Genomic DNA, 27,558 nt, shown 5'->3' on the forward strand with positions numbered 1-27,558 from the left:
CAAGTTACAGTGAACAGATTGGGCAACCAACATCTGATCTAATACTGTAGAGACAACTGCAGTTAATAAAATTAAAACAAAAAACACTTTAATCAATTAAGTAGGTTAAACTGACATTCACACCTACGGTCAATTTAGAGCCACCAGTTAACCTAACCTGCATGTCTTTGGACTGTGGGGGAAACCGGAGCACCCGGAGGAAACCCACGCGGACACGGGGAGAACATGCAAACTCCACACAGAAAGGCCCTCGCCGGCCACGGGGCTCGAACCCAGAACCTTCTTGCTTTGAGGCGACAGCGCTAACCACTACACCACCATGCCAACCATTTTGGAAAATGTAATCAACTAAATTCATTGGAAAAAATAGGCAGATAGAAAAAGAATAAAAATAATAACTGTAGGGCCAGTGGGATTAGTTCAAGTTTCTTGAGAAGTGGGTGAGAGTCAAAAACAACCCCATTAACCTTCATGCCTAAAATGGGTAAAATTAGTGTTAAGCAGAAACATTCATTGTTTTATCATTTTTAATACAACTTTTATTAAAATACAGATAAAAATGCATTATTTTGAACATTTTTAAATCTCTAGGAATTATTATTATTATAATAATATCAAAATCAGTTCAGGAGACTGGAGTAAATTGCAGTAAAACACTTATGAATGCTGAGGACTGATCCAAAATTATAAGGTTGTATCCTAATATTCTATGGCTTTATAATATTAAGCTTTTACGATTTAACCTTCCATAGTTTAAACATACTATATATAGCCTTCTCAATATTTTACTTTCAATTATCATTGTTGCACAAAATTTCACACACAGTCAAGGTCCTCTAAACAACAGACTCAAATTCATTTTCATCAACAATGTTACCGAGAAACTTTTCCAAGGTTGTCATGTGTAAAAATATATCGATCATACAAACAGTTCCACCTTTGGAAAAAAAAAAATTCCCTTTGTTTGTACATTTGCATTAAATCTTATATGATTAATGAATAAACACGTTACTGTACTTATCTCAATACATCACATCGTTTAGAAATTCCTTAAATTAATTTAGAGAACTGGCCCCAGCGGCCGCACGGGGGTGTAGTGGTTAGCACTGTCACCTCACAGCAAGAAGGTCCGGGTTCGAGCCCCGTGGCCGGAGAGGGCCTTTCTGTGTGGAGTTTGCATGTTCTCCCCGTGTCCGCGTGGGTTTCCTCCGGGTGCTCCGGTTTCCCCCACAGTCCAAAGACATGCAGGTTAGGCTAATTCTCATCTCATCTCATTATCTGTAGCCGCTTTATCCTGTTCTACAGGATCACAGGCAAGCTGGAGCCTATCCCAGCTGACTACGGGCGAAAGGCAGGGTACACCCTGGACAAGTCGCCAGGTCATCACAGGGCTGACACACAGACACAGACAACCATTCACACTCACATTCACACCTACGGTCAATTTAGAGTCAGCAGTTAACCTAACCTGCATGTCTTTGGACTGTGGGGGAAACCGGAGCACCCGGAGGAAACCCACGCGGACACGGGGAGAACATGCAAACTCCACACAGAAAGGCCCTCGCCGGCCACGGGGCTCGAACCCAGACCTTCTTGCTGTGAGGCGACAGCGCAGGTTAGGTTAACTGGTGACTCTAAATTGACCGTAGGTGTGAATGTGAGTGTGTAGGACAGGATAACCGGCTAGAGATAATGGATGGATAGTAATCCTCACGTTACAAAGCTTGTGCTCCTGTGCTCTTAAAGCTGAGGAGTTCACAGACAGTGCACAGATTAAAAGTATTATTCTGTAGTAATAGTGTACAAAAAACAAAACAAAACAGAGACACCATAAAAAGCAGGAATTATAAGGCACTAAAACTGAAAGGACGACTTCGGTGATCCTGCCCTTCCACGTCTCATTAATTTAGGTGAAAAACCAGTGGGATTAACACATCCTGCCATCCAGATTCACGGGATCGAGGTCAAAGTCCCTTTGAAATGTCCTTGTTTTGGTCTTTTGGAGTCAATGAAAACAAACCAGGGAATGATTTTACAGTGTATGCCCAGGGAAATTGCTTAAGATTACATGTACTCGGCTGTGAACCGAGCAGGGCGAGTCTGCTTCCAAATGAAAATAAAAAAGTAAATACAATACCAATATCTTATTACAGGATTCACAGTCCAATTCTGGTTTGCTCCTATAGCAACACATAGTACAAAAACATCAAGGACCCGAAGCAGTGCACACGCGACCACATGTCTGTGGTTAATATTCAAGCCTGGTGACCAAAATGTGAAGTTCCTGAGTTATGAAGCAAAGGTAAACCAGAGTGAGGGAAAACAAAGGAATCACGACATGCCAATGATGATGCTTGATTACATAATGTTGTCAAGGCCATGATATGGATACTGAAGGCATACACAGATGTGTATATTCACAAAAAGTGGCAAGTCATTGGTTGAACTGAGAGACTCTGTGACCCAGTAGCTCTTCTGTTATACACATGTTTGATTGCAGATTTTATTTTGATCACAATACTGGCTGTGAGGAGCTCGGTGTACTGACGGAGTATCAGCAGGAACGACATGCAGGAACGTCTGTTTCTCTGCGTGATTAATCAACTTCAGGGTCATTGAGGATGCACCCCAAGAAGCATCTTACTCCTGATTGGACAGGCCATGATGCACACCTACACCCACACCCCATACATACACATCTATTATCTCTAGCCGCTTATCCTGTTCTACAGGGTCGCAGGCAAGCTGGAGCCTATCCCAGCTGACTACGGGCGAAAGGCGGGGTACACCCTGGACAAGTCGCCAGGTCATCACAGGGCTGACACACAGACACAGACAACCATTCACACTCACATTCACACCTACGGTCAATTTAGAGCCACCAGTTAACCTAACCTGCATGTCTTTGGACTGTGGGGGAAACCGGAGCACCCGGAGGAAACCCACGCGGACACGGGAAGAACATGCAAACTCCGCACAGAAAGGCCCTCGCCGGCCCCGGGGCTCGAACCCGGACCTTCTTGCCGTGAGGCGACAGTGCTAACCACTACACCACCGTGCCACATATACAGTATATAATACACACACACACACACACACACATCCCTGCATACATACATGGGCTATGAGGAATCTTGTGAGTCCGAGTCATTTGGTTGAAAGAGGGCTCTTCCAGGCTGCGTCCTCGAGTGTTTTGGACTATCCCTAGCTCCATTAACTTCCTCCAGATGCATGTAGGAATAATCCTGCTGTGGACGCCGTCTGCATTTTCCACACACTTGGATTAAGTTTCCAATGAGACTGGTCAGCAAGACTGCAGCCAAGACGGCAGTGATAACCATCCAGCTTTGCCTAGACACCCACACACACAAACAAACAGCGAGAGAGAGTGAGAGAAAGACTTTATCTTTTGAACTGGCCACTATGGCCGACACAAAGCACTATACAAAAGCCATAGCAACTCCTCACAATCGCTCACTTGCATTTGAAAGGCAGGTCTGGCTAATAAATGCGTGACTGCCTCTCCACTGCGTGAGCTCTTTACAGGCACAGTGGGGACTCTCGATGCAGATTTGCTGAAATAAAAAGTTGTCTTGCCAATAAAGGTGTGAGGCATTTGATCCTTTTCCATGGCAATAATCTTACATGCACGATTACACACCAAGTGTACACGTTAAGCTTTTCCGAAGCAACCAGCGGAAACTGGAATTATTGATTCGGTTGCATAACACAGTCAGGCGGCTGATGTTTGTGTACGCATGTGAACACTTACTCGGACAGATAAGGCTTCTGCGTGTGAGCCTCATCTTGCTCTCGCCACTCCTTCCACATTTGGGTGGCTAGGCAGTGAGTGGCTGAAAGGGAGGAAACAAACATTTCAGTTCCTCATCAGGCCTGCATTTTGCCCTTTGTATAGCACTGCTACGAACACAAATCCTCTCACTATTTTAAACTCGATCCAAAACAGAAGAGAAGAGAAGAGAGATGAGAAAAGAGAAACAGCTGTGGTTTTCATCCACGTACAGGAGCAGGTGCTCGTTCTCTGAAGTGAATGGAAAAAGTTCTCGATTACAAATCAGGGATGAAGTAAAAGGTTAAATAAAAAGCACTTGTGTTTTTAATAAACACTTAGACAAGGCTTAAAAAAGTAAGGGCAGCGATGCTTGATGAGAGCTAAATTTAAAACCTGCATTTGAGAGAATGACCGAGGCAGCCAGAGCATGGCATGAGATCAGGATCAGAGCTAAAGAAAGACATTTGCGCATGTCGGTCTCATCCTAAAAGCTTTATGCTTAGAATGAATGTTTACATACCTGACTATATAACACATGTCCAATTTACATTTCCAACCTAATCCAATTTGCGGTGATGCCACGTGGCCTGATGCAAAGCAGATCTACCAGCCTAAATTGGATTATTTTCCAGTAACAGCACATCATTGCTCTTATACCACTGCAATTGACGTGAGAACATTTATTTTTATATATTTTAATGAGGGTGGCACGGTGGTGTAGTGGTTAGCGCTGTCGCCTCACAGCAAGAAGGTCCGGGTTCGAGCCCCGGGGCCGGCGAGGGCCTTTCTGTGTGGAGTTTGCATGTTCTCCCCGTGTCCGCGTGGGTTTCCTCCGGGTGCTCCGGTTTCCCCCACAGTCCAAAGACATGCAGGTTAGGTTAACTGGTGACTCTAAATTGAGCGTAGGTGTGAATGTGAGTGTGAATGGTTGTCTGTGTCTATGTGTATCAGCCCTGTGATGACCTGGTGACTTGTCCAGGGTGTACCCCGCCTTTCGCCCGTAGTCAGCTGGGATAGGCTCCAGCTTGCCTGCGACCCTGTAGAACAGGATAAAGCGGCTAGAGATAACGAGATGAGAGATGAGATATTTTAATGAACACCACATCATGCTCTTCAACCATTTACCACTATTTCATATTAAGGAACATCTGCAACACAACTTCCTGTTATCTTTTACATTATACAGTGCACACTTGTTCTCTCAGCAGCTTCTGTTTTCTCTCTTGAGAAGTTAATAAGAAAAGGATTTCAGCACTTCATGTTACTGAGAACATGCAAAGGTCTTCTCTGGTGTTAGAAAAGTTTTGACCAACACTGGAAATTCCTCCCAAATATGCTAAATAAATGTCTTCTCACAGAAAACATATCAAAAATTACACCTGTTTTTTTTTTTTTTTTAAATCCGGTCCTGTGCAAGTTTTTCCGATAGAAATGATAATATGCAAGAATGAGTGCGGTAATATAAACCTTGCAGCATACATTACTGTCCGAACTGCTGTTATAGAACATCAACACCTTATGGCCAATTGGTCATAAGCATTCCACAGTATAGTGGTCTCATCTCATTCTCATCTCATTATCTCTAGCCGCTTTATCCTTCTACAGGGTCGCAGGCAAGCTGGAGCCTATCCCAGCTGACTACGGGCGAAAGGCGGGGTACACCCTGGACAAGTCGCCAGGTCATCACAGGGCTGACACATAGACACAGACAACCATTCACACTCACATTCACACCTACGGTCAATTTAGAGTCACCAGTTAACCTAACCTGCATGTCTTTGGACTGTGGGGGAAACCGGAGCACCCGGAGGAAACCCACGCGGACACGGGGAGAACATGCAAACTCCGCACAGAAAGGCCCTCGCCGGCCCCGGGGCTCGAACCCAGGACCTTCTTGCTGTGAGGCGACAGCGCTAACCACTACACCACCGTGCCGCCCCCAGTATAGTGGTATAATTTAAAAATAATATTGGCTGGCTTTTTTTTTGTGTGTGTGTGGTATATCAGATATATCCCATTCAGCTAGCATGATATTGAACGAGTCGAAGAAGAGTTCAATATCATGCTAGCTCAAAGGTGGACAGTAACGAAGTACATTTACTTGAGTACTGTACTTAAGTACACTTTTTGAGTATCTGTACTTTACTTGAGTATTTATTTGGGGGGGAAACTTATGACTTTAACTTCACTACATTTGAAAGGCAAATATCGTACTTTTCACTCCACTACATTTCTATCAGGGTCCTCGTTACTCGTTACTGTGAAGAAGCTTTGAAAGTGGATGGGTTTTTTCTTTTCTTTTCTAAAACGTGATGGTTTTCTCGTCGCTGACACTGAGGCAGCCGATCAGTAATCACTCGGGTCACGTCACGTCCATAGACTGTATAAAATCAAGTTCAGTGATTTCTCAGCAGCATTATTTGAACACGATCAGTTGATGGCAGAATGGACGGAGGCGGTTCTTCTGGGGAATGCACGCACTCATGGCCATACCTAGAACCCATGTTTCAGTTTTCTGAAAGGATTAAAGATTAGTTTCGTTTTAAAGGTTTGCTTTGTTTGCTGAAAACAAACCACATCACAGCCTACATATATGCAATACAATATGCAACCTGCGGAAGCATATTGATGTATGTAAACGTTTTATTCCAAGAGAACGCTTGCAGTGAAGTTGTCTGTGCTTTTAGAGCTAGCGATAACGTTGCAATAGCTATGCAGTCTGGTTAGTCAAATGACTTTCTATGGATTTGCCCGCCAAGTTGCCATCGCCTTGTCCGCGGCTAACGTTTACACATAGCTAGTTAACTTGGACACTGTTAGTTAAGGCCCGGTCACACAGCGCTTTACGGCTTTATCACGGCCAAAACCCGTCAAAAAGTGCTCTCCCGTGAAGCAGACGATATTGTTCGTGTTGATGTCGAAGTTAAGACGTGTTACAGTCGATATACAGACGTGACAGGACGCAGGGGAAAATCGGAACGGCGTCGGACGCGGCAAAAAGTTTTGGACTGCTCAAAACTTTAGACCGCGGACAACCACGGCCGGCACACGTGGTAAAGACGTGCAACACAGGTGAAAAACACGTGATAATCAGTGTCCCGGCCGTTATTAAAACTTGGGGAGACGTGGTAAGACGCGAAAGTTTGGCGGTCTATCACGGGCAGAGCACGGTCATCGGACGGGTGTTACGCGTTGGTATCACGGGATATAGCGTGTGTTTAGCGGCTTATCACTGAGAAATGGATTTTTCCGCGTACATAGCACTGTCTAAGCCCGTTAAACGACGTCTCAAACAAGTTCTAAATTCGATTGATCACTGTCTAATCACTTCTGCATCACTTCTGATTTGCGGCATGTAAATACCGTAATTTTCTGAGACCTCGGCACTTGCAGTCTAGATGTCAAGGGGTGAACATGAACCCTCAACGCTGTGATCTCCTCATCTTAATGCTCCAGCACCAACAGAACCAACTGATACAGGCTCAACATATCCTACCGCTTTTATATGCGCAGCAAGCCGCTCTTCCAACGACGCTGAGCCGCGGTTACCCGTGATTTGGCAGTGCTATGGCAGTGAAACAGCCGCCGACGGCCATACCCCGTACAAAGCACGGCAAAGCCAAAATTGACCAAAAATTACCACTTACGACCACGTCCACCTGATTTTTGTATCTTTTTGTACGTGATATAGACGCGGAGTGCTGTGTGACCGGGCCTTTAGCATGTAAACACAGAGTTACGCTAACATGAATAATGTTAACTTATCTGAAGTGCTTTCAGAAATATGTTTTAGCATAATCTTGCCAAATAAACAGAATGTAGAAATCTTTCTTTTCTAGTTGTGTTAGCTACACAGTATGATTTTGAGTTTGAAAAGAGTTTGCTAGAATGTCAGGTGGAGCTTCACTGACTAGCTAGCTTAACGTTAAATCACCATGATGCACAGCATGCGTTCATTTTGTGAATTCACATTTCTGTCTTTGGTAACGGCATTAAGTTTTGTAAGTGTTGTGGCAATAACACAACGATGCATTGACAGAAAATGTACTTTTAATACTTAAGTATGTTTAAAAGCAAGCGCTTCAGTACTTTAAGTAAAATTTTGACTGGACAACTTTCACTTGTATCGGAGTAACATTTGACCAGCGGGATCTGTACTTTGACTTAAGTAATGAAGTTGGGTACTTTGTCCACCTCTGTGCTAGCTGAATGGAATATACAGGATCTGATATACCACGAAAAAAGCCAGCCAATATTATTATTATCATCATCATCATCATCATCATCTCATTATCTCTCGCTGCTTTATCCTGTTCTACAGGGTTGCAGGCAAGCTGGAGCCTATCCCAGCTGACTACGGGCGAAAGGCGGGGTACACCCTGGACAAGTCGCCAGGTCATCACAGGGCTGACACATAGACACAGACAACCATTCACACTCACACCTACGCTCAATTTAGAGTCACCAGTTAACCTAACCTGCATATCTTTGGACTGTGGGGGAAACCGGAGCACCCGGAGGAAACCCACGCGGACACGAGGAGAACATGCAAACTCCACACAGAAAGGCCCTCACTGGCCACGGGGCTCGAACCCGGACCTTCTTGCTGTGAGGCGACAGCGCTAACCACTACACCACCGTGCTGCCCATTATTATTATTATTATTAATTATACATACACATTCCTTTCGGGTGTTCAACACGTCTTTCTCTTTCAAGATTCTCTCCAAATCTTCGGTTTTAACGAAGCAAACCTGGCGGCCATGTTTGTTTATAAATTGTCACAGTCACATGCTAGCGTGGAAGTTTTACGTCTGACAACCATGTAATATCGTAAACTGTATTCAACGCTCATTCTCCATTGGGTAGAGTGACATAATACACGTAGGATAAGCGATATGCTAACAATATTGCATGCTATCAAACCAAATGAATGAAACCTGCTAGAAGGGAATAGAACACGTTTCCATTCCAGAAAAAAAAAAAAAAAAAGTGTCCTGTATGTATAATAATGTAATTTAATAACTGCCCATACACCTTTTAATTGTTTATGATAAAGGAAATGTCAAAACTATTGCTTGTAGTAGTCATACATACAGTACACTACAGATGTGGTAGACTGGGATTAGATAGAAAACTACTGGAGCCAGTCTTTTAATCAGAGAGAAACCAGAAGTTCAGCAGACAGGAGTGGGACAAGAGCTGAAAAATCAGCTTTCAGCAATCAGCTGTTTTCTCAGGAATCAGCAGTCTGATTGTCACTACCAGGCCAGTAAAGGACACAGAGCTGACCTGTCTTTACAACCGGCTGAACAACTGGACTATTTTGTGTTTCAAACCCGAGTAAGATTCTCTCATGCCCTCCCTTTAAATATCTCAAGACTTTATCTATGTGAGAGACAAAGATATGATTTGACTCAAGAAGAAATACTTACAAACCCCATGCTCATGGGGGGAAAAACATGCAGACTGCAGAAGGAAACAAATGAAGAAAAAAAAAGAAAAAGAAAACATGCAGAGAGCTCAAATTACACCACACTGTGCATGCAGGTCTGCAAAAGATAAGGCAATCACTCAGCAGTTTTATATAAAGATATAACTCATGTCCCGGCATCATGTAGAGATAGCAAACAAAGAAGCTCGGTGCACTTTAAAAAAAAAAAAAAGAAAAGAAAAAAAGACAACCATTTCCAAGGCTTTATCTAGAAATAAGATGTGAGGCATACAAAGTGGTGCTGTAGGACCAACAGTGTGATATAATCAGTACCCTTCTGCAGACTGGTATTTCTCTGGCCAAGGAATGTGGTATTACAGCTTCCTGTTACAGGGTCACAAGGACAAAGGTCACTGCACTGGCACTCCTGCAAACACAGCAGCCCGTAGAAGCCTAGAGGACATTCTGAGACAAGACAGCGCGCACATAGACTGTTATCAACATATTTCATCTACCATGGAATGAGATGCCATTCTTATGTGTATATAGTATGTGAACACCTGACCATCACACCCATATGTGAGCCTTCTCCAAACTGCTGCAACAAAGTTGGAAGCACACAATAGCATTGAACAGGGATGTCCAATTTTATCCAGAAAGGGTCAGTATGGGTGCAGGTTTTCATTCCAACCAAGCCACAGCCACACCTGATGGTCTACTGAAAGCCAACGTCAACTAATTAAACAGGTGGAATCGGGTTGATTAGAATGAAAACCTGCACCCACACTGGCCCTCTGTGGATAAGCTTGGACACCCCTGACATAGAACATGTCTGTATCTTACAGCATCACAATTTCCCTTCGCTGGAACTAAGGAGCCCAAACATGTTCCAACATGACAATGCCCCTGTGCACAAAGTGTGGTCCATACAGACATGGTTTGCCAAGATTGGAGTGGAAGAACTCAAGTGGCCTGCACAGAGACCTGACCTCAACCCAACTAAACACTTTTAGGATGAACTGGAATGCTGGCCGCACCCCAAGCCTTCTCACCCAACATCAGTGCTTGACCTGACTAATGCTCTTCTCGCTGAATGGGCACATCTCCACAGCCATGCTCCAAAATCTATTAGAAAGCCTTCATAAAAGAGTGGAGATTATTAAAACCGTAAAGGGACACTAAATTTGGAATGGAATGCTGAAAAAGCACATTCATGTTATGGTCAGGTGTCCACATACTTTTGGATATATTGTGTAGTATGTGCATTCCACACCATCAACGCTTTAGAAAATGCCAAGTCTCCAGCTGCTGGTTATGAGTTTGACTAAGACAAGAATGGCTTTTAGAAGTTGACGGATTGTATGTACGGTCATGACATGAATGCACATGAAGTCAAGCCAATCATAAATCCAAAACTGGACCCTGTACACTGCACAACACCTTGCTCACAAGAATCTCCATGAAAACCAGCAGGACATGTGCATCGCCCATGGACAGGGTCACAAGATCCTCCATTGAGGCACACACACGTCTTCTTACACCCATCGCCATAGAAACCCGCTGGACACTCTACAACACAGGACAAGAGTGATATAAAATCAGGTGAATGTGTGAAAATGGGTGGGTTCAATAGATAATAACTGACCCTATAATACACATCTAGAATTAGTGCAAGGTGTAAAGACTTTCAGTGATATTATAAAATAAAACCAAAATTATGAAACTATATACAGTACGAGCCAAATATTTGGACACACCTTCTAATTCAATGTTTTTTCTTTATTTTTATTAGTTAAAAGTCGCTTCATGTCTTAAAGTAATGATGGATGTAGTTTCTCTTTACTTAGTCGAGCGGTTCCTGACATAACTGTGGAATAGGGCTACTTACTGTATTTTTATTATTTATTATTTACTGTATGATCTCAAACACATTAAGAAGGCAAGAAATTGCACGAATTAACTTTAAATTAAAACTGAAAAGGCACACCAGTTAACTGAAAAGCATTCCGGGTGACTACCTCATGAAGCTGGTTAAGATAATGCTAATAGTATGCAAAGCATCATCAAGGTAAACGCTGGCTACTTTGAAGAATCTAAAATGTGAGATATATTTTGTTTTAACACTCTTCTGTTTACCACATAATTACCTCGCCTGGGACAGAGTCCACCAGGGGGCGAGGTATCGTTTTCGGTCGGGTTTCTTTGTTTGTTTGTTTGCTTCTTTGTTTTGTTGTTAACGATATTATGGGAAAATGGCTGGATCAAGCTTCATGAAACTTTCAGGATAGATGGTCTCAAATAGAACCTCCAACATTTTGAGGGTCACCAGATCAAGGTGACCAAAAAGGTCAAAAACAAACAAACAAACAAACAAACTATAAGCTCAGACTTCAGGAGCGCTGCTTCGGAAAGACTCCTTCCACAAACACACTGATTGGACCACTACCTGCCTCATTTGCATACACTGTGCTGTCATTGGATGGTTTCTTGGTTTGTTGACATACGCAAAGGAAGGGGTTTTGGCCACGCCCACTTTTAAACCCCACTGATAAAGACTTCCCCGCTCTGTTGATTAATTATTATGAATATAAATTATAAATAAATGGACTAGACTAAAGAAATTACTTTCAGACATGTTTATGCTTATTATAGAGGGAAAGTGCGTTCCACTGAGCTCTAGCGCCGGGCCATTTCCAGGAAATAAGAATTTGGGTCGTGGCGACAGCGTGTGTACGTCAGCCTCGGTTCGGAGGTTTCCATTTCGAAAACTGTAAGAGGTAAGAGTAGAATAATATAAAGTGCAGACACTTGGTATATTTTACTTCTGTGATTTTTAAATTGTTCATTTTTGGATTACGCTTCATTTTTGTGGCTACTGCTTCATAGAGTAAATATATATATGCTATATTTACTGTATGGAAATGGTATCAGAAAACAATTTTATTTATAAGCAGTAGCCACATGTACCCATAGGGTCCCTTTTTTTTTTTTTTTGCACGATATCTTCCTTCATATTCATCATAAGTGCTACCGGGTGAGGTTTGTTTCGCCTGGCAACACTTGTTTCATCTGTTATTTCATAGCTTTGATGTCTTCAGTAATGTTCGACAATATAGAAAATATTCAAAATACAGAAAAAACGATGAATGAGTAGGGGTGTACAAACTTTTGACTGGTACCATACATCTTATAAGAAACATGATCGGAAATCTGTAAGGGATATTTCCATTTAATAGGTTTCATAATATAGCCTGTTGTAATATACTGTGCGAGTTGGAGTGCGGTGTTGAGTTTGGCGGTGTTTACCCTGACTGCAGTTCACACCGATCCACCCTGGATCACACACACAGCCATCTGTTCAGAGAGACACAAGGTGAAGACCATTCGCACCAAACGTTACCCATGTTCACAGCCGAGACATTTTCTTGAATAAATACAATTAACAAGTATAAATGCATTCAAGTAATTAACAAACCTTGATAGAATTGCAACATTTACTACTTTTTAGCAGAGAAACAGTGTATCTGCTTTTAACATGCATTCATCCATCCATTATCCGACACCGCTTATCCTGTGCAGGGTCATGGGGAAGTTGGAGTCTATCCCAGCTGACTATGGGCGAGAGGCGGGGTACACCCTGGACAAGTCGCCAGATCATCACAGGGCTGACAAACAACCATTCACACCTACGGTCAATTTAGAGTCACCAGTTAACCTAACCTGCATGTCTTTGGACTGTGGGGGAAACCGGAGCACCCGGAGGAAACCCACACGGACACGGGGAGAACATATAAACTCCGCACAGAAAGGCCCTCGCCAGCCACGGGGCTCAAATCCAGAACTATAATTGAGGCCCCCGGTGTCAATTCTTTGTCTTTAAAAATACTTTAAGAAAAAAAACAGGATAAAATAATAGATTATACACAATAATAGCAAACAATATACCACTTTCCAGATTAAAAAAGTCTTTGCAGGCATAAAGCTCAAAGCACGACAGACCAAATATAATAAATGATGATATAATGTGCAAACTAAACCAAACTGATGAACTGAAACAGCAACAGCTGTATAGAGTGGCATCATCAGACCAAACAATAAGGATGGGCGTAGATGGGGCAAGTTTAACCTTCAAGTCATACACCATGGCAAAAGCATAGCAACAAAGACAAATCTTTCTAATAGATTTTGGTTTTCTCCTTGTTTTTCATGAAATAGTTTGGAAAAAAAAATCCCCTGATGATTTTTCTCAGATGCACGTTACCAAATACACTCATGCAATTATAACGCACACAACACAACAATATAAGTGAAATACATAACTCACTTCCACTTATACAGAAACACACACACTCTCAGTTGCAGAAATTCACCTGGAGTGCAGAGCCCATGGTCTCCACAGGCTGGTGGCTGGCATGTTAGATTGGCACATGTGGGCGCGGCCCAGCCGGGTTGGCACACACACTGGCCGTCCACGCAGGTCCCATGCTGGTTGCAATCCTCGGGCTGACAGAGACGCTCGTGCACACACAACACAGTGGACACGGCCCGAGGACAGCGCCACATTGGATCCGCACTACACACAGAACAAATAGAGTGGTGCTTGAAAGTTTGTGAACCCTTTAGAATTTTCTATATTTCTGCATAAATATGACCTAAAACAACATCAGATTCTCACACAAGTCCTAAAAGTAGATAAAGAGAACCCAGTTAAACAAATGAGACAAAAATATTATACTTGGTCATTTATTTATTGAGGAAAATGATCCAATATTACATATCTGTGAGGGGCAAAAGTATGTGAACCTCTAGGATTAGCAGTTAATTTGAAGATGAAATCAGAGTCAGGTGTTTTCAATCAGTGGGATGACAGTCAGGTGTGAGTGGGCACCCTGTTTTATTTAAAGAACAGGGATCTATCAAAGTCTGATCTTCACAACACATGTTTGTGGAAGTGTATCATGGCACAAACAAAGGAGATTTCTGAGGACCTCAGAAAAAGCGTTGTTGATGCTCATCAGGCTGTAAAAGGTTACAAAACCATCTCTAAAGAGTTTGGACTCCACCAATCCACAGTCAGACAGATTGTGTACAAATGGAGGAAATTCAAGACCATTGTTACCCTCCCCAGGAGTGGTCGACCAAAAAAGATCACTCCAAGAGCAAGTCATGTAACAGTCGGCGAGGTCACAAAAGAACCCAGGGTAACTTCTAAGCAACTGAAGGCCTCTCTCACATTTGGCTAATGTTAAATGTTCATGAGTCCACCATCAGGAGAACACTGAACAACAATGGTGTGCATGGCAGGGTTGCAAGGAGAAAGCCACTGCTCTCCAAAAAGAGCATTGCTGCTCGTCTGCAGTTTACTAAAGATCACGTGGACAAGCAAGAAGGCTATTGGAAAAATGTTTTGTGGACGGATGAGACCAAAATAGAAGTTTTTGGTTTAAATGAGAAGTGTTATGTTTGGAGAAAGGAAAACACTGCATTCCAGCATAAGAACCTTATCCCATCTGAGAAACATGGTGGTGGTAGTATCATGGTTTGGGCCGGTTTTGCTGCATCTGGGCCAGGACGGCTTGCCATCATTGATGGAACAATGAATTCTGAATTATACCAGCGAATTCTAAAGGAAAATGTCAGGACATCTGTCCATGAACTGAATCTCAAGAGAAGGTGGGTCATGCAGCAAGACAACGACCCTAAGCACACAAGTCATTCTACCAAAGAATGGTTAAAGAAGAATAAAGTTAATGTTTTGGAATGGCCAAGTCAAAGTCCTGACCTTAATCAATCGAAATGTTGTGGAAGGACCTGAAGCGAGCAATTTATGTGAGGAAACCCACCAACATCCCAGAGTTGAAGCTGTTCTGTACAGAGGAATGGACTAAAATTCCTCCAAGCCGGTGTGCAGGACTGATCAACAGTTACCGGAAACGTTTAGTTGCAGTTATTGCTGCACAAGGGGGTCACACCAGATACTGAAAGCAAAGGTTCACATACTTTTGCCACTCACAGATATGTAAAATTGGATCATTTTCCTCAATAAATAAATGACCACGTATAATATTGTTGTCTCATTTGTTTAACTGGGTTCTCTTTATCTACTTTTAGGACTTGTGTGAAAATCTGATGATGTTTTAGGTCATATTTATGCAGAAATATAGAAAATTCTAAAGGGTTCACAAACTTTCAAGCACCACTGTAGATAAGACAAGAAAAATTACTGAACTCAAGCAAAGCTAACAAAAGAGCGTGAATTAATTTTATTTACATATTAGTTCATAATGTAAAGTTTGTTCGGTATCATGTCATTAACCAAATCCAAATAATTTTAGAATACTCATAATAAATCACCACTATATACTTTCTAGCCATCACTTAGGAATTATAAACTCATTTATATATAGTACTGCACTTGAGGTGTACAGTTACTTATGATGGCTAATAATGGCCAAGTAGGATTTATATACCAGTGATCGGAGGGGAAACTTGCCAGTGACCCATTAAGGACATAAGTGGAAGAGCCGCCTCCATCCAGATTAATGGCATTGATGACTCCCTGCTTCTTAAGGAACTCCGCCACCTCCCACAGGTTCATACTGGGTGTGTACACAAACACACACACACCCCTAATTAAAAACTGGGCTTATAAACATAATGGTTAAAATAGGAATTATGTAACATGATGCAAATATTCTTAATTCCTTACAAGATGAAAAATGCTGTACATTATGGACATTAATTCAAATCCTAGTAAATGTACTCGTAAAAGTTATTTTCTTTTATATGGGGGCAGCCATGGCTTGAAGATTAGAGAAGCAGCCTTGGGCCCAAAGGGTCACTGGTTCAATTCCCAGGACCAGCAGGAAAAATGTGAGGCGAGTTGAGTGAATGTATCATGGCAACCTTCCTCTGTATCGTGGCTGAAGTGCCCGTGAGCAAGGCACCTAACCCCCAACTGCTCCCCAGGTGCTGTAGCCCATTGCTCTGGGTATGTGTGTATGCGCTCATTGCTCATGCACGTGTTCGCTGCTTCAGTGGCTAAATACTATGGGTGGCACGGTGGTGTAGTGGTTAGCACGGTTGCCTCACAGCAAGAAGGTTCCGGGTTCGAACCCAGCAGCCGGCGAGGGCCTTTCTGTGTGGAGTTTGCATGTTCTCCCCGTGTCTGCGTGGGTTTCCTCTGGGTGCTCCGGTTTCCCCCACAGCCCAAAGACATGCAGTTAGGTTAACGTGGGGCGGCCTTGGGCTGAGGTGCCCTTGAGCAAGGTACCTAACCCCTGAATGCTCCCCGGGCACTCAGGTGTGGCTGCCCACTGCTCTGGGTGTGTGTTCACTGCTTCAGATGGGTTAAATGCAGAGGATGAATTTCACTGTGCTTGAAGTGTGCATGTGACAAATAAAGGCGTCTTCTTCTTTCTTCTTACAACCCCGATTCCAAAAGAGTTGGGACAAAGTACAAGTTGTACATAAAAACGGAATGCAATGATGTGAAAGTTTCAAAATTCCATATTTTATTCAGAATAGAACATAGATGACATATCAAATGTTTAAACTGAGAAAATGTATCATTTAAAGAGAAAAATTAGGTGATTTTAAATTTCATGACAACAACACATCTCAAAAAAGTTGGGACAAGGCCATGTTTACCACTGTGAGACATCCCCTTTTCTCTTTACAACAGTCTGTAAACGTCTGGGGACTGAGGAGACAAGTTGCTCAAGTTTAGGGATAGGAATGTTAACCCATTCTTGTCTAATGTAGGATTCTAGTTGCTCAAATGTCTTAGGTCTTTTTTGTCGTATCTTCCGTTTTATGATGCGCCAAATGTTTTCTATGGGTGAAAGATCTGGACTGCAGGCTGGCCAGTTCAGTACCCGGACCCTTCTTCTACGCAGCCATGATGCTGTAATTGATGCAGTATGTGGTTTGGCATTGTCATGTTGGAAAATGCAAGGTCTTCCCTGAAAGAGACGTCATCTGGATGGGAGCATTTGTTGCTCTAGAACCTGGATATACCTTTCAGCATTGATGGTGTCTTTCCAGATGTGTAAGCTGCCCATGCCACACGCACTAATGCAACCCCATACCATCAGAGATGCAGGCTTCTGAACTGAGCGCTGATAACAACTTGGGTCGTCCTTCTCCTCTTTAGTCCGAATGACACGGCGTCCCTGATTTCCATAAAGAACTTCAAATTTTGATTCGTCTGACCACAGAACAGTTTTCCACTTTGCCACGGTCCATTTTAAATGAGCCTTGGCCCAGAGAAGACGTCTGCACTTCTGGATCATGTTTAGATACGGCTTCTTCTTTGAACTATAGACTTTTAGCTGGCAACGGCGGATGGCACGGTGAATTGTGTTCACAGATAATGTTCTCTGGAAATATTCCTGAGCCCATTTTGTGATTTCCAATACAGAAGCATGCCTGTATGTGATGCAGTGCCGTCTAAGGGCCCGAAGATCACGGGCACCCAGTATGGTTTTCCGGCCCGGACCCTTACGCACAGAGATTCTTCCAGATTCTCTGAATCGTTTGATATTATGCACTGTAGATGATGATATGTTCAAACTCTTTGCAATTTTACACTGTCGAACTCCTTTCTGATATTGCTCCGCTATTTGTCGGCGCAGAATTAGGGGGATTGGTGATCCTCTTCCCATCTTTACTTCTGAGAGCCGCTGCCACTCCAAGATGCTCTTTTTATACCCAGTCATGTTAATGACCTATTGCCAATTGACCTAATGAGTTGCAATTTGGTCCTCCAGCTGTTCCTTTTTTGTACCTTTAACTTTTCCAGCCTCTTATTTCCCCTGTCCCAACTTTTTTGAGATGTGTTGCTGTCATGAAATTTCAAATGAGCCAATATTTGGCATGAAATTTCAAAATGTCTCACTTTCAACATTTGATATGTTGTCTATGTTCTATTGTGAATACAATATCAGTTTTTGAGATTTGTAAATTATTGCATTCCGTTTTTATTTACAATTTGTACTTCGTCCCAACTTTTTTGGAATCAGGGTTGTAAATACTTGAGTGTGCATGTAATAAATAAAGTCTTTTTCTTCCAAGTCAGCTAATCCAAAAGTGGAAACAAGCTGCATTGTATAGAATTAGTGGAAAAGTGTTTTTATAAGGGGATGAATATCCCTGAGTGACCTGCCCAAGCATCACCTACACCTGGGAAACCCTGGCGTCAGTATCAAGACACTGTGTAAACATTGTACTGTCTACAGTTAAACTGGTTCAACACTGTTTAAGTGTATCATTGTTTAAGGGAGAGTCGTGGGAAAAGGTGTGTACACACACACACACACACACACACACACACACACACACACACACACACACACACACAAACGCTACGTTCACACTGCAAGGCTTAATGCTCAATTCCGATTTTTTTGTGAAATCCGATTTTTTTGTGAGGTCGTTCACATTAACAAATATATGCGACTTGTATGTGATCCTCAGTATGAACGAAAAGCGACCTAAAAGTGTTCCGCATGCGCATTGCAGGATACGACGACGTCACACGCAGTGAGCATGGCCAGTGTTTACGGAAGTAAAACCGCCTGGTTGCGGTATGACCCATCCAATCTAGCTTGAATAGCTGCATCCCCCCAAATGGAAATCAGCTCCCTAACCTCTGCGTCCTTCCATTGAGAAGATTCAGAACCTTCACAGCCCGAAGCGTCCCTCGCATTGATGTCATGCGCGGGGCGCAGATACGTTTTTTGAACTGGGGGGGACAAAACTGCCAGCAAACCAACCCCAACCCCGATATGCCTGTCAAACTTGTTGTGGGTTACCATAGCAACCAAGCTCGAGCTCGCAACCTGTGCAGTCTGCGCAGCTCAACCAACCGAATATCAGTCTTTGTTTTGTTTTATGTGAGTTGTTGCAACTATGTCTGTACTGCTGTGCACCTCAATAAACCGAATGGTAATTAGTCTTTTGATTTTTCCGTGAGGTTTGCCTTATGCAAAGAAAGACAGCATAGACGTTTTTTCCTCCCTATAAGTGGGGGGGACCGAGCGAGGTGAATTTAAATCTGGGTGGGACGAGTCCCCCCCTCTATCTGCGCCCGTGATTATGCGCCATGTTGTTGTAACTTTTTTTGAGAGACCCGCCGCCTACTTCAGCGCAGAATAGTGACGTTTGTGGCTTGTTGATGACGTGTAAGTCGGATGAATGCGACCTGGCGGTTCAGACTGAAGTCACATATGAAAAGAGCGGATAGGAATCGGAATTAGGACCACATATCCAAACGGCCTGGGTCGGATTTGAAAAACAATCGGATCTGTGTCGTTCATAGTCAATAAAAGATCGGCTACAGGTCACATATGGGCGAAAAGATCGGATTTGAGTCACTTCAGCCTGCAGTGTGAACGTAGCCAAAAAGGGAGATGGTCTAAAGATAGAGATTATATGTGTTTTTTTCCCCTTCATGGTTTCATTTTTCTCAATACACTTTGGGTTATTAAAATGTATGAAACATTAACAGAAGAATATCTATCTGCCTTCAGAAAATTTTCTTAACTTCTGTACTTCTTGTACACATCTGGAAATGCGCATCTTTAAATTCTATACTTTCCAGGCTTCTTCACTTTGTTGGAGTAAATGAGAATTTGGGTTATTACTGTACGCTATCCACTGCACAAAGACTCTGGAGCATCTATTCTCACCCTCTGATTTGGGTCTGGCCATCACTGTGGAAGAGAATGAGTCTGCCCTCTGCGTCATGGCCCACTGCTGTCCGGGCTGAGATCACATCGACGAAATCCTGTAATGTTCCTGTAACATACAGCATGTGTGATATTCTCCCTTATTTACAATGCTGTCAGTAAAAAGTTATACAGATAAACAGAGTTTAGTTCAGCGCTTCTCAGAAATTGAGCTCCCACAGTTCTGAGCTATTGCACCAGTCAGGAGCCGTGCTGAAGACTGACGTACCTGTCTCCTCAGACTTTGCACATTCAGCCTGCAAGCTTTCATTGATGTAAACTTCTCCTGATCTGAGCAGCCACACCACCCCACTGACCAGCTGCACAAAAGGGTTTACTCTGTCCAAAACCTCATCCTCTGAGAGATAACTACCAGCATGGAGAAGAGTGGGAGAGGGGAGGGAGAGAGAGAGAGAGAGAGAGAGAGAGAGAGAGAGAAGATAATGACACGAAGGCAGACCTACAATGCCCTTCAAAAGTACTGGGACAGCACTGTACATTGAATTTACACATTCTACTTTTTACTTGCACAGTATTTATTCTGTTATTTTTGTTCTATTGTTTTATTTTCAACTTCTTTAGTCCATTTTTTGTCTATTAGTACACACACACACACACACACACACACACTTGTTGGTACCCTTCCAGCTTGTTGAAACAATGCTTTATTTCTCCTGAAAAGTGATGAAATTAAAAGCAATTTTCTCATGTATACTTGCATGCCTTCGGTATGTCATAGAGTAAAGCACAAAAGTATGAAAATAAATTATTTTTGTTTATATTACAAAGATATTCTAAAATACCCTGGACAGATTTGTTGGTCCCCCTAGAAAAGATTAGAAATAATTGGATTATAGTGATATTTCAAACTAATTGTTGAACCTTAATTAGTATCACGAGTGTCTTCGACCTTGCAATCAAACATTCAGTCTATTTAAACAGAGAAAAGTCAGTCGTCGCTCTGCCATTTGGTTTCGTCGTGTGCACCACATTGAACATGGCCCAGAGAAAGTAAAGGAGAGTTGTTTGAGGAGATCAGAAAGAAAATTATAGACAAGCATAGTAAAGGCAAAGACTAGAAGACCATCTCCAAGCCGCTTGATGTTCCCGTGACTCCAGTCGCAAATATTGTTAAGAAGTTTAAAGTTCCATGGGACTGAAGCCAACCTTCCTGGATGTAACTGTAAGAAGAAAATTGACCACAGACTGATAGTGCCAATGGTAGACAAAGAGCCAAGGACAACTTCCAAAGAGATAAATACAGAACTCCAACGTCAAGGGACATCAATGTCTGATTGTACCATCCATCACTTTTTGAGCAACAGCAGGCTCAATGGATGAAGACCCAGGAAGACTCCACTGCTGAAAGAAAAACTTAAAAAAGCCAGACTGGAATTTACTAAAATGCATATTGACAAGCCACAATGTTTCTAGGAGCATGTCCTTTAGACAGATGAGACAAAACTCAAGCGTATTGGCAAGTTACATCAGCTCTACGTACACAGAAGAAAATTTTATCTTTCAAAGAAAAACAAAAACAAAAAAACACCATACCGACTGTGAAACACAGAGGAGGCTTAGTTATGATTTGGGGCTGCTTTGCTGTGTCTGGCACAGAGTGCCTTGAATCTGTACAGGGCACAATGACATCTCAAGACTATCAAGGCATTCTGGAGCAAAATGTACTACCCAGTGTCAGAAAGCTCTGTCTCAGTCGCAGGTCATGGGTCCTCCAACAGGAAAAAGACCCAAAACATACAGCTACAGTGGTGCTTGAAAGTTTGTGAGCCCTTTAGAAATTTTCTATATTTATGCATAAATATGACCTAAAACAACATCAGATTTTCACACAAGTCCTAAAAGTAGATAAAGAGAACCCAGTTAAACAAATGAGACAAAAATATTATACTTGGCCATTTATTTATTGAGGAAAATGATCCAATATTACATATCTGTGAATGGCAAAAGTATGTGAACCTCTAGGATTAGCAGTTAATTTGAAGGTGAAATTAGAGTCAGGTGTTTTCAATCAGTGGGATGACAATCAGGTGTGAGTGGGCACCCTGTTTTATTGAAAGAACAGGGATCTATCAAAGTCTGATCTTCACAACACATGTTTGTGGAAGTGTATCATGGCACGAACAAAGGGGATTTCTGAGGACCTCAGAAAAAGCGTTATTGATGCTCATCAGGCTGTAAAAGGTTACAAAACCATCTCTAAAGAGTTTGGACTCCACCAATCCACAGTCAGACAGATTGTGTACAAATGGAGGAAATTCAAGACCATTGTTACCCTCCCCAGGAGTGGTCCACCAACAAAGATCACTCCAAGAGCAAGGCGTGCAATAGTCGGTAAGGTCACAAAGGAACCCAGGGTAACTTCTAAGCAACTGATGGCCTCTCTTACATTGGCTAATGTTAATGTTCATGAGTCCACCATCAGGAGAACACTGAACAACAATGGTGTGCATGGCAGGGTTGCAAGGAGAAAGCCACTGCTCTCCAAAAAGAACATTGCTGCTCGTCTGCAGTTTGCTAAAGATCACGTGGACAAGCCAGAAGGCTATTGGAAAAATGTTTCGTGGATGGATGAGACCAAAATAGAACTTTTTGGTTTAAATGAGAAGTGTTATGTTTGGACAAAGGAAAACCCTGCATTCCAGCATAAGAACCTTATCCCATCTGAGAAACATGGTGGTGGTAGTATCATGGTTTGGGCCTGTTTTGCTGCATCTGGGCCAGGACGGCTTGCCATCATTGATGGAACAATGAATTCTGAATTATACCAGTAAATTCTAAAGGAAAATATGTCAGGACATCTGTCCATGAACTGAATCTCAAGAGAAGGTGGGTCATGCAGCAAGACAACGACCCTAAGCACACAAGTCGTTCTACCAAAGAATGGTTAAAGAAGAATAAAGTTAATGTTTTGGAATGGCCAAGTCAAAGTCCTGACCTTAATCCAATTGAAATGTTGTGGAAGGACCTGAAGCGAGCAGTTCATGTGAGGAAACCCACCAACATCCCAGAGTTGAAGCTGTTCTGTACGGAGAAATGGGCTAAAATTCCTCCAAGCTGGTGTGCAAGACTGATCAACAGTTACCGGAAACGTTTAGTTGCAGTTATTACTGCCAAGGGGGTCACACCAGATACTGAAAGCAAAGGTTCACATACTTTTGCCACTCACAGATATGTAATATTGGATCATTTTTCTTCAATAAATAAATAAATAAATAAATAAATAAATGGCCAAGTATAATATTTTTGTCTCATTTGTTTAACTGTGTTCTCTTTATCTACTTTTAGGACTTGTGTGAAAATCTGATGATGTTTTAGGTCATATTTATACAGAAATATAGAAAATTCTAAAGGGTTCACAAACTTTCAAGCACCACTGTAAAAGCACCCAAGAATGGTGAAGAACAAAACATTGAACTATACTGAAGTGGCCTTCTGTGAGCTCTGATCTGAATCCTATCAAACATTTCTGAAAAGAGCTGAAATGTGCAGTATGGAGAAGGCACCCTTCAAACCTGAGACAGCTGGAGCAGTTTGCTCAGGAGCAGTGGACCAAACTACCTGTTGGCAGATGCAGGAGTCTCACTGAGAGCTACGGAGATCGCTTGTTAGCAGTGACTGCTGCTAAACGTTGTGCAGCAAAATATTAAGTTCAGGGTACTATCATTTTTGTCCATGCCATTTTAATTTGTTTTGTTATATAAAATATTCAGTTGAATAAAAATCAGCAAAGTCTGATGCGTGTTAAACATGGAATAAACAATGATTGATGGCATTAACTTTTGTCAGTTTCAAGTTATTTCAAAGATGGTTGTGGGTTCTTTAAAAAATTATATATATCACACATAGTACTGTGCAAAAGTTAAACACGTATAAAGAGATGTTGTCAACCAAAAATGGCTTAAAAAAAATAATGAAAATGTTTCAACATTAAAATAATAATAATAATAATAATAATAATAATAATAAAATAAACAGCAGTAAGCCATAATAAGTGAAAAGTCAATATTTGGTGTGAGATGACCCTCCACTTTAAAATAAATAAATTAATTAATTAAAAAAACCCACTCGTCTCAGGTACAATTAATGCAGCTTTATGCGGAAATGAGCTGTAGGTTTTACTGAGCATCTCACCGAACCAGCCACGGTTCTTCTGGACACTTTGTCACACTCGCTTCTTCAAAACCCGGTAGCCTTCATTATGTTTTCTTTTTTAATCTGAAAAGTGGGCTCTTCATGTTCTTATGTTATTCTCTCATGTTATGCAGTTCAGATACAAATACACAGATATGATACAAATATCTGTGTATTGTATATACAGACAGACTTTTTTTCCCCTGTACCATTTAATTTTGTGCTGAAAAATGAAGGTTTGGAACTCTAAAATGTTTTTGTACTGACTTGATAATGTAAGAGTCATAAAATAGAAATCTATAACCAAGTTTGTATGAAAAAAATAGGGTGTCTAAGACGTTTGCACAGGACTGCATGTGTAATATTAATTATATATACACATATAAAAAATGAAAAGTTGTGCAGAGCATGACACTTGCGAAAATCACAAAGAAACGGAAGTTATGGCTGATTAGGCGGTTTTACAAGATTTGACCTTGGTGACTTTGACCTTGACCCACCAAAAACTAATGATGTCTTTGTGTGACCCTTGTGAGTTGTCCTGTGCATTTTGGTGAAGATTGGTCAAGAAATGACGACACTAGAGCACCAATAAACAAACAGACAGATCAACATACTTCAGTAACAAGTGAAGTGTACTATTTTATTTATAAGCAGTAGCCACGTGTACCCATAGGGTACCTGTTTTTTGCGATATCTTCCTTCATATTCATCGTAAGTGCTACCAGGTGAGGTTTGCTTTGCCTGGCAACACTTGTTATTTTAATGTATTTATTTTCTGAAAGGATTTATTATTTAACAGCTGTTGTATCATTTAATGATAAAAGTAAAGGAGAAAACAAGTAATTTAAAACATTATAGGCTCTCAAGTACCAGAAAAACTGGGAAATAAATACACCACTCATGTTTTTCATACGAGCTACATCTGGGACATGGAGAACGAAAACCATGACATAAATCTGTATATGTCACTCGTAAGGATATTGTTTTGATAAGTTTGTGTACTTTTTGTTTGTTAACGTGTCTATATAAATCAACAGAACATCACAAGTTAGCTTGAAGACGTGAAGTCTATGTTCCTGTGTTGAAAGATCTATCACTCATGATATAAACACTGACCACTCGGAGATAAACTTCATATCTATGTGCAGCCGTGTAATATCCTATATATTTATTTGTAAATGCTTTTTTAACCTACCTCATTGTCTGCTGTGTGTAAGTGATGTGTATTTTGTGATTTATGTGACTTCGCTGCTGCAACACGGCAATTTCCCTTTGGGGATTAGTAAAGTTATCCATCCATCCATCAAACCCAATAGAGATCTTGCAGTCACGTGACCGGAATGTAAACAGCCGCCATCTTGTCGGTAAAAAACACCGCTGAATACTGCTGCACTCGTATACAAAATGGATCAATTTCAACTGACAGACTACACAGCTCATTTTTCTAATGAGCAGATAATTAGATATATGTCTAAAATAAACGACCTACAGATTAGTGACCCTTATCGATTACCGGACGTAGTTTTCACGACCGTGTCAGTGGATTTTGAACTGCAAGCGGAATACCCAGACGTGTATAATTACCTCATTAACTTTCCCTCGCTGTTCAGTGGTGAAGCACTGCGTGCTTATAAATCTCTGGACAGTTATCTCTACAGAAATTCAGGATTTGTCAGCGACTCAGATGTGGCATCTTGTAAACAAGAAAATAATCCTCATTGGACGGGTAAGTCACTTAAGTATTGAGTATAGCACTGACCAGCCGATTATAGAATAGAATAAGGTAATTCCAGCTATAATTCCAAATCGTCCGTCTTGTTTACCATGGATCTGGCGTTGGAGAGGTAGAGGCTTAGCAGTGGAGATTTGAGTGGCTGTTTTCTGAGCTTAGTCAACAGGCCGGCTCTGCCTGCAGCCTCGCTTTTGCTTCTGCTCCCGACGCCGCCTCCTTCGCCTGCCAGACCCGATAACAATCCACGGAGACCCCGCTGGTCTCGCTATCTCGTCCGGAATGTTGTGCATGCGATGGAAATCGCTACAAACCGTCATTTTCTGCTGGAAACCAATGTCCAGTAAGTCCATACGGTTGTAGTGGATATTGAAGTCTGATACAGACGAACAACACGCAAAAATACACACAAAACACATAAAAAACGTGCACAGGTAGGGAGAGCTTGTAGCCGCAGCCGTTGTAGTAGAATTGTATATAGTAGGGTTTTCCAGAAGAAAAGGCAGAAGTAGAACCAGAAGTAGAAGGCGGAAATATGGCGTTTGACCGACAAGATGGCGTCTGTTACAATCTGGATCGGCTGTGACGTCACATGCAAGATCTCTATTGTTTGTTTCTGCTACAGTATACACTGAAGACATTTGGGTTGTGAGATTAAAAGATCAATACAAGTCAATAAGATCAGAATTTCAGCTTCCATTTCCTGATATATACATCTTAACATGTTACACAATTTCGAACATGGCACCTACTGTTTGAATTCGCACATATATAGCACCGGAATCACCAAGCACATTACAAATATTTCACGTCTTTCAGGACGAAGATTTCTTTTAACTGATTCATTGTGCGAATCTTTTCTGTTTAATAACCAAATAACATTAGAACATTTCCAAAGATTTTTTCCCCCCTTAAAAAAAGATACACCGGTGGACAAACACCGGTGGACAAACACCTTTAACTCATACCGGAAAATTCCACTCACGGGCGATTGCTCTAAGACAACGAGGGAGGCTCAGCCTCCTCTAAAAATTACGAACATCGAATCATAGAAATATATGTGCTCAACCCAACTACAGTGCGAAATCATTCCGTTATAACTTTCCCCAGTTCACCTAATGTGTGCGTGAGTTTTTCCCCCTCGTGACAGCGCGATGCAGCCCAGCCTCAGTGCACTTCAATGGCATTGGGAGCTCTGCGCTTTCAATCTCAAAATGCAAGACGGTTATTGGACAAATACTGCGAAAATGCCCGCCCACGGACTCCCAGCCTCAGTGGACTTCAATGGCATTTGGGAGCTCTGCGCTTTTCAATCTCAAAATGCAAGACGGTTATTGGACAAATACTGCGAAAATGCCCGCCTACGGACTCCCAGCCTCACATGGGAGGGACATGGCAGTTTCTGCGAGGAGACTGGTGATTGGTGAAAGCGGCCGGATGTTTTCTTTGATTGACAGCTCGTTTCAACTATAGACAGGCAGTGGTGAATCTCAGTTCAGTCCCATGCGGATTCGCAAGTGCTGTGGTGTATTGTAAGAGATCAGCTTACATTTCGATTTCATTCATTACATACGGTTTCTACCAGCTTTTTTAGTTTGTATATATTTTCATTGTAAATATAGTGTTGTCAAGTTTGCTATCTTAGTTCCAGAAATTTCGTTTATTTGAGTGACTGAACTTGAACTTGAGGGGGCTAGTCAGCTAGCAAGAAAGCTGCG

At 41.9% G+C, this 27,558-nt stretch overlaps 1 protein-coding gene across 4 annotated transcripts in view; it reads right to left on the minus strand.

Moving 5' to 3' along the window:
- Positions 1-1,250: 1,250 nt before the first annotated feature.
- nagpa (N-acetylglucosamine-1-phosphodiester alpha-N-acetylglucosaminidase) overlaps positions 1,251-27,558 on the minus strand; it is a 40,417-nt gene continuing 14,109 nt past the window's right edge. For 2 of the 4 annotated variants that reach the window (XM_060922324.1, XM_060922326.1), the window contains exons 3-12: positions 20,186-20,325; positions 19,918-20,026; positions 15,697-15,825; positions 13,597-13,799; positions 12,533-12,580; positions 10,667-10,795; positions 9,560-9,691; positions 3,773-3,854; positions 3,479-3,575; positions 3,128-3,351 (exon numbers count right to left, since the gene is read on the minus strand). In XM_060922324.1, coding sequence (XP_060778307.1) covers positions 3,214-3,351; positions 3,479-3,575; positions 3,773-3,854; positions 9,560-9,691; positions 10,667-10,795; positions 12,533-12,580; positions 13,597-13,799; positions 15,697-15,825; positions 19,918-20,026; positions 20,186-20,325 — 1,207 coding nt within the window. In that variant the 3' untranslated portion in view covers positions 3,128-3,213. Of the gene's footprint in view, positions 3,352-3,478; positions 3,576-3,772; positions 3,855-9,559; positions 9,692-10,666; positions 10,796-12,532; positions 12,581-13,596; positions 13,800-15,696; positions 15,826-19,917; positions 20,027-20,185; positions 20,326-27,558 lie in introns of all 4 variants that reach the window. The other 2 variants (XM_060922325.1, XM_060922327.1) reach the window with 2 other exon arrangements.

This window comes from Neoarius graeffei, chromosome 5 (assembly GCF_027579695.1).
Source record: "Neoarius graeffei isolate fNeoGra1 chromosome 5, fNeoGra1.pri, whole genome shotgun sequence".
Taxonomy (NCBI): domain Eukaryota; kingdom Metazoa; phylum Chordata; class Actinopteri; order Siluriformes; family Ariidae; genus Neoarius; species Neoarius graeffei.